This window comes from Melanotaenia boesemani, chromosome 12 (assembly GCF_017639745.1).
Source record: "Melanotaenia boesemani isolate fMelBoe1 chromosome 12, fMelBoe1.pri, whole genome shotgun sequence".
Taxonomy (NCBI): domain Eukaryota; kingdom Metazoa; phylum Chordata; class Actinopteri; order Atheriniformes; family Melanotaeniidae; genus Melanotaenia; species Melanotaenia boesemani.
In genome coordinates this window covers 20403155-20411571 of record NC_055693.1, presented here as the reverse complement: position 1 = coordinate 20411571, position 8417 = coordinate 20403155, and the positions used below count along the sequence as shown (strand labels likewise).

General features: G+C 38.0%; 1 protein-coding gene across 1 annotated transcript in view; it reads left to right on the top strand.

Annotated features, from left to right (window-relative positions):
- The first annotated feature begins 1202 nt into the window (after window positions 1-1202).
- The window catches only part of LOC121650417 (sacsin-like), a 32922-nt gene continuing 25707 nt past the window's right edge, over window positions 1203-8417 (top strand). Inside the window, exon 1 of the mRNA XM_042001919.1 lies at window positions 1203-1235. Within this exon, the coding sequence (XP_041857853.1) occupies window positions 1207-1235 (29 nt within the window). The 5' untranslated portion in view covers window positions 1203-1206. The remainder of the gene's footprint in view (window positions 1236-8417) is intronic.

Below are 8417 nucleotides of genomic sequence, written 5' to 3'. Positions count from 1 at the left end.
CAGCAGCCTTTATAAAGAGCAGATGGATGTAAAATCAGAGCAGTAGAGAAGAGCTGAGAAGACCGACTAACATGTCCGAGGTACTCTTAACTTTTATTATCTATCTACATATTTGATTATGAGTGCTAGTTAATTTGGTTATAAAAAGATTACATCAATGAGACAAATGTGCAGAAAAAACCTGGCAGTGTAGGAAGCATTGTGATTGGGAAAAAAAAGAGAAAAAAGTTTATATTTTAGTTGTACTTTGTGAATAACTTCAACATTAATGTTTAATTTTACTTATGTTTTTCCCACTTCAGTTTTATTTAAATCTTAAATATTGAGGTGTCAGTTTTTAGTTTCTACTGGAAGGGATTTACACAAACTTTTCTACGTGTTCATTCACGGAGTTTTGTGTAACCTGTTTTGGTTTTATAAGGTCAACAAACAGAGAGGAATAGATATGGAAATACTAATGAAAAAGAAACTTATTTGTTTTCCTTTTTTTTAAAAAGTTCTCAACTTTTTTGTGCTTCTGATGTTGCACAGATCACCTACAGTGGTTCAGATAAAGAAACAAATTATTACACATTAATTGCTAAATGTCTGATTACTTAGATTTTCATTGTTTTAACTTGTTAAAAAATATCTAGTAATACAGCTGCATTTAAAATATATTAACTAAATCGGGGTTGCCCACGTCCAGTTCTCGAGAGCTACCTCTGCAACTTTTAGATGTGTCCTTCCTCCATCTCACCTGAATCAAATGAATAGCTCATTACCAGGCTTCTGCAAAGCTGAATGACATGTAGACGAGGGAATTCTGACATTTGATTCTGGTGTGTTGGAGAAGGGAGGCATTTAAAACAGGTCTACACTAATTCAGTCCAGCAGGTTTTCCTTGTATCCCTGCTCCAACACACCTGACTCAGATCAATGAGTGGTTGTGCAGAACGTGATTGGCCATTTTTATCCATTTAATTTGATTCAGGTGTGTTGAAGCAGGAATACACTGAAAACTTGCTGGATTGCGGCCCTCGTAGGACTGATCATGAAGCCCTGATCTAAAAGTTGCAGGATAGTAGCTCTTGAGGACTGGATTTGGATACCCTGAACTAAATCCTTCGTTGGTCTTGACTGAGTTGTGGTAAAAATCTAATGTGATTTAAGTTTGCATAATCCTTTGTTACAAATGTTTGAGTTACAGCAATCAGTCCTGCAACGATGAGTGAGAAAACAAAGAAGAAAGCTCGGTGAGTTGCCCAACCACTCACATTCTTATCATTTGGAGAGGAGAGAAGGAGAATGCAGTGTAGCGTAGCAAAAAATAAGTTAGACCCTGACTCTCTTTCTCTTTCTCTCTCTCTCTCTCTCTCTCTCTCTCTCTCTCTCTCTCTCTCTCTCTCTCTCCTTAAGAAAGAAAAAATGATAATTTGACTAAAGTTTTAAACTCTTTGGCCAGGGTACTATAAATCATATTTCAGAGACGCTTGCAGTTGTTTTTTACATGCTTGTCATTTATTATCATCAATAAATTCTAAAATTTCACATGAAAATTTAAAGAAAGAGTGAAACAATCACTAGCTTTCCATCATCTCTCCTGGATGTGTGTTTCAGCTGCATCGTATTTTAATTTATATTCATGAGCATAGTTGATTAAATCAGTTTAAAAGCTAAAATGTTCTATAAACTATGGTGTTACTTTTCTGTTAATTTATTATGCAAGTAAATATAATATGTTAGAAAAAAGACAAAATTATTAATAAAAATAATCCTAGAAACAAATGTATTTATAGCTGGTATGAATATAAAATACTTCAGCTTTCCTCAGCAGGTACAGAGGAACAAGGGAGTAATTATACTAAAAGTAGTAGTACCTGTGTTGACAGTTTAATGTCCTGCTTTCATTTTTAAAGAAGTATGAACTTTGTTTTTCAGCTGATGTTTCAAAGAAAAAGTCAAATATTTACCAAGTATATTTCGAAACAAGTGTACCTTTTGACAGGTAAACCCTGCACACCCAGTCCATGGAAACTTAATAAGCAGGTGTTTAATATTACTACAAATCACTTCACTTCATTATGTAATTTGTAGTAAGAAGAAGTCCAGAATTGTCCTATTTAGTAAATAATCTAAATGTACTAGATGTTTGAAAGGTACATGATAGAGTGTAAAAGCAAGACAAGATATGTGTCCTCAGTTATGTCATCACTGCAGTAGCATATAAAGAGAAGATGGAATGAAATACAAACGCGTGTTTATCAAGAGGCTGTTTATAAAAGAATTTCATTATCATCTGTAGATCTGAAGCTTATTTAATTTAGTAATATTGCAAATCTGCATTATAAGCAGTGATTTGCAAATGTTCATTATCACATTTTTTGTATCATTCCTATTTTTGTGTTACAAACTTTAATTTAAATGTGTATTTTGGGGGATTTTATGTGTGTTTTATGTGATTTTATGTGTATGTGAGGGGGGTTAGCTGCCAATATATACATATATATATATATATATATATATATATATATATATATATATATATATAAGGGGTTGTCATTTCTCCACGAATTTGCACTTGTTGTAGAAAAATTACCAAAAGTCTGGAATGAGTAAAGTATATAGGGTTTATTTACAGGAGAAGTTTTGAAAAAAAGAATTACTTGCAAGTAATGAGAGTGGTAGTCCCGACTCGGATGGAGTAGGCAGAGACTTTGATGATTCATCAGAGAAAAACTGGTCCCCAGCTGAAGGTCAAACAGCAAAATAATAATGAGGAATAGAAGACTTTCTTCCAGTTTTCAGACAAAGCCCACATTCCACAACAAGCTAATATCCCAAACAGCTATTGCTATCTAGCAGGTGCGAAAACCAGTCTCAACTCTGCCATATCAGAGCTCTGGGAAGAAAATGGTCAGTCTGACCTCATACACACATACACAATGAAAACTGTAACTTCAGTATTCTGTAGAATGAGAACACACAATATGAAAATGTAAAAGTGAATGGATTAACAATATTAAATTAATAAAGAAAACTAAATATGAATGTGATTATTATGAGTATATATGAGTGATTACCATACGCAGCAAAATTTCTTTCACAATTCCCCTCTTTTGAAACCTCGTTTTACTATTAATCACACAAAACGCAAAGGAATTTACCATAACATCTTCACACAACAGAATGCCACTGTTATAATCACATCAAGTGTCAAAATGCACCCAGATTAAAAAAAACAAACAAAAAACAATAAAAAACAAAACTCATAATCAACACAAGTGGGAAATGAAGGAAGGATAAGAGCTGCAGATCTTACATGAGCATAGACACGCCTAGGTTGTAGTAAAAGTTTAGAAAATATACACTGACACACCATAATATTACACTGACGTTCAGAAATCATTATCATCACTGTTAAAACCAGTAAACCAATATCATCATAAGTACAAGTCATCACTTGCATGAGGTCCCGTAAATAAAGTAAAACAGCTGAAATGTAGTTAGAAGCATAAGGAACCCAAATACAACACTCAGAACCTATTGCCCGACAGGCTCCGCACAGGTCAGCCAGGAGGAATCCAGAGCCATCCCATTCTCTAGGGACAACACATAGAGCCTTAAGCTCAGGGATCAGGGATTCAAAACAAGATGAAACTGGTACAAAGAGATTCTCAAGCTCAATAGCCAACTGATCTTTGTGAAAAGCATTACAACCAGTACCATAAGAGTGATTATACCACCTAGAAACTTAGACCATGGAGCCGACCTCTCCCTCTTATGGAGGCCAGAGTGACACCTGCAGGAATAGAGCAATAGTTAGAGCAATAGAAGTAAAATGCACAGCACAAGCACATGTGTACAGGGTAATAATTTTCTCCACCTGTAAAAGTTTATCCCAAAATGTCACAAGGGTCAATATCATGTTTGATTTTCAAAATGCACATACACATATTCAAAAGAGATTTAGTACGATTTAGTTTAGACGTCTTTTCCTGTTGACAGATCCACATCATCAGTCCTGCTTATCAGGAAAATAAATGTGTTTCTGGTTAATGGCATCAGAATTAGCAGCATTATGAAACACAGCAACCATCCCTGTGTGGAAGCAGAGTAGCGTCCTGGAGAAAATCCTGCTGGAAGAAAAAGGTCCAGTAAACGTCAGTCTGTTTGTTCAGGTCAGTCAGAGAACTTTGTCAGTTACGTCACTCGTTCTGCGCATAAAAGCCAAATCAGAGCAGGTAGATTTTCACTGCATGTAGGAGGATCCATAAAGGCCATTATGGCATCATTCTGGAAAGACATGAAATCTGCTGGAGTTTTCTTAATCAATTTATTAAACTCCAAGATGACATGGACATTAAACCAATTTTAATTACTTTTAATTATGTGTCCATCATCAGCCAAATTTTGCTCGAGCAGATTTGTATTATTTTACAAATTCTTTATTTTTATTTTACAAGAGAATCAGTTTAAAACATCCATGGATATCAGAATTTTATGAAATAGTTTGTATTTTCTCCCGGTACCGCTCTGTATTAATTCTTACAGTGCATTTTCCCATGTTATTGCAAATAACAACAACAATAAAAAAAAAAAGAACATAAATATATTTTATCTATATCAATGTAGGTTTGTTGAGCTAGTTTTTCAAGTTTCCTTTCTTTTACTTTAACTAATGTCCATCTGGTTATTTGCTGACAGTTAAAAGAGGAGCTCCTTCAATTTGCTTTAATTTTTACCATTTATTAATCACCATTTTCTCTAAGTGCCAGGGATTTATTTTCCTCTAAGCAAACTGTTTATTAATCCATCCTCTTTTTTTCTTCTTCTCCTTTCTGACAGATTTTAGATCCTTAGTTTGCTTGATTGAAATATAGATCAGGCCTTCAGTGTTGATTCTTAAAAGTAAAATAGCATGTATTTTTTTTCTTCTACATATGTTTGAGACCTTGAACTCAAAGAGCCATGTTATCCATTTTAATTTACCAATGAGCCATGACAGATCAATACCAAAGAAAATCATTCCAGTATATTTGGATGTGGCTGCTAATAACCCCTAAATGCAGCATGTTATGGTTCACACATGAGACCGAGGGTCAAAGCTATTATGCAGCCTTTTTAAGAACAAAATGGAAGCTGTTTCAGGTTTATTATAAATTATAGATACCAAGATATTCAAAACCTTAACTTAAACCAATTGTAAGCAAAAATAAAATAATCAGGACCCAGAGACACACGAGCGGTTTTTGTGCAAATCATGCACACACTTAAAGTTCTCAGGAAATCAGGGGACTTGTAGCTTGCATCACCACACAGAACCAAGCAGGGAAACTGCCGTTCAGTATTTACATAGATTCAATCAGTATGTTGGCATTTACACCTCTGGCAGGAAGGTTTTACTCACTGCTTCAGCTGTAAGAATGAGTGTATTGGAATGGTTGGTTTGTTTGCACGCGTTTGGGCCTCTAGGGGACACAGTTCTTTTTGCATGGCCCTTTCCATGCCGGTCTAGTACTGCAGCTTCAGCCTATAGTAAACAAAAGGAAGTGATGCAACAGGAACTTCCTGTTTCTATGGGTCATGAGAATGGTGGTGTGCTTGCCAGGCTGAAGGCTCATTCTTTATCTCCGGCCATCCATTTGTTCCTAGCCCTTTGAGTGGCAATATAAGTAAGTTCACATGTTTGTCACATTGTTAGACTATATTTAGCTGATTATTATGTTGATTCATAACTTGATTTGCATTATTTATATAGTCACTGCCGCATATTGTATTTTCTTGTGTGCCTTGTTATATATATCTTGAGAAGTTCTGTCCTACTGTAATCATGTAATTTAAGCGAAAATAACATGCTAACATATGTAGCTCCTGAATATGACATTGATGCCCTAGGTGTGCTAAATTCTGTTCTTCCTTTTATTTGTCTATTACAGTTTCACACTTCCGTGTAGTAATTCCTGTTCAACTACGACACCGGTTTGTTCCTTGGAGGATGCATTACATGGGAGAGTTTAGCTGGCTGTGAATCTCAGTATAGGACAAGAGTCACAATGGGTGCAACAGTACAGTGAAATTATATCACTCTGTGAGGAAGTCAACAAACCACTGTATGATAAAGAAGAAGCCCGCAAATAAGACACACTGACTTCACCAGCCCTACTCTGCTAACATCATGGAGACATCAGAAGCTCATGGTCATGACTGTGAAGAGACCAAGTCACTTTCTGCACACTCCATTAAGTCCTCAAAATCGTCAGTGAAGCTGACTGATCATCAGCAGGATCTTCGGGAAGATCATCCACATCGACCAGAGCAATTATAGCAGCAGCACAAGCACAAGCTGAAGCTCAGGCTGCTATAGCCAGATTAGCCTATGCTGTAAAAGAAATAAGCATCAGAATGGAAAAAGCTCATTTAGAGGTAACTCTGGACGCACTACAATTCCAGAAAGAAGCTGACGCTGCCGTAGACAAAGCAGAAGTGATGGAGTCAGCTGCTGCTAAAGCTGACTTTGCATAGATAAGTCGAGGGTTGGAATTATTGCCTCTAACAGTAACCCCAGAGCAGAAAGTGAGTGACTATATAAACAAATGCAGTTACTCTGAGCTCCCTCAAAGACAGATAGACATGCTTACCCAGCATGATGACATCATACATGAGCAGAGACACCTCCACCAGCTATTGTGCCTTCTTACCTCAAACAAGAAAGAAATCAATATCACTTCTCACCACCAGATGGCAATGGACACACAGCACAGACTCAGCAAAGAGATACTGTTCCATAAAAACTAACCTACATGATACCACAACCAAACCATACAGCAACTAACAATAGCACCAGTGACCTCGCCAGGTTCCTTGCAAAGAGTCAGCTGGTGACTGGAGGACTGACCAAGTTTGACGACAAAGCAGAAACATATCTAAGCTGGAAGGCTACGTTTCAGAGTACCATCGCAGATCTGGGTCTGACTGCTAGTGAAGAAATAAACCTACTCATCAAGTGGTTGGGCCCTGAGTCTTCAGATCGTGCAAAGAGGGTAAAAGCAGTCAATATTCGTCACCCATCTGCTGGCCTGAGTATGATCTGGGCAAGACTTGAAGAATGTTATGGCTCACCAGAAGCATTAGTGAGGTCTTTGTTTTCCAGGATAGAAAACTTCCCAAAGCTCTCCACCAAGGAACCTCAAAAGCTCCGTCAGCTATCAGACTTGCTCTTTGAATTGGAAACCACAAAGCAAGATGGCTATTTACCAGGTTTAAGTTACTTGGATACAGCCAGGGGAGTAAGTCCGATTGTGGAGAAACTGCCCTTTCCCCTCCAAGAAAAATGGACAATGGTCGGGTTCAAGTATAACGAAGACCACAACGTTGCCTTCCCACCTTTCTCTTTCTTTTCTGAATTTGTGAGGAAAGAGGCAAGAGCAAGGAATGACCCAAGCTTCACCCCAGCACATCCCCTTGGTCTCAAGAAAGACAAGCCTCCAGGTAATTTTAACATAAGGCCATCAGTTACAGTACACAAGACAGATGTGTCATCAGAACTATACTGTTAGAGGACAGAAAAAAGTTCATCAAAGACCACAACATCTGTTACCATTGCCTTGCGTCCACAAACCATCAAGCAAAAGACTGTAATATCAGCATTAAGTGTGTGGAGTGTGACAGTGAAAAAAGCATGGCAGCTCTCCACCCTGGCCCAGCACCACCAAAGTCGAAGCCTCTCTCCGCTGAAGCACATGGCGGGAAGGAAGGAAACTCACCAAACCCCGATTTTACAGCCACCTGCACTAAGATATGCGGAGAAGGAGTCTCAGGAAAATCCTACTCTAAGATTTGTCTGGTGCACGTCTTTCCAAAAGGCCAGCGATGTAACATGAAGAAGATGTATGCAATCATAGACGATCAAAGTAATCTGTCCCTTGCAAAGACTGACTTCTTTGACATGTTTGATGTTCAGGGTACTACAGAACCATGCACCCTAAAGACTTGTGCGGGTGTAAAAGAAACATCAGGAAGGAGAGCTTACAGCTACATAGTGGAGTCAGTAGATGGGAAAACAAGCTTTCCTCTCCCTACACTCATTGAATGCAATGCCATCCCCAATAACAGGGAAGAAATACCTGTCCCTGAAGCTGCACAACACCACCACAATCTGAAGCCAATAGCCGCACAGATGCCACACCTCGATCCAGATGCTGACATTCTTATTGGACTTATTGGACGTAACCTTCTGAGAGCTCACAAGGTGAGAAAACAGCTGAACAGCAAACACAATGACCCACATGCACAGAAGCTTGACCTGGGTTGGGTCATCATTGGTGATGTGTGCCTTGGCGGTGTTCACAATTCAGCTGATGTTAGTACTCTAAAAACACATGAGTTAGACAATGGACGCTGTAGTTTTTTCGCCCCCTGTGACAGTCATTTCAACG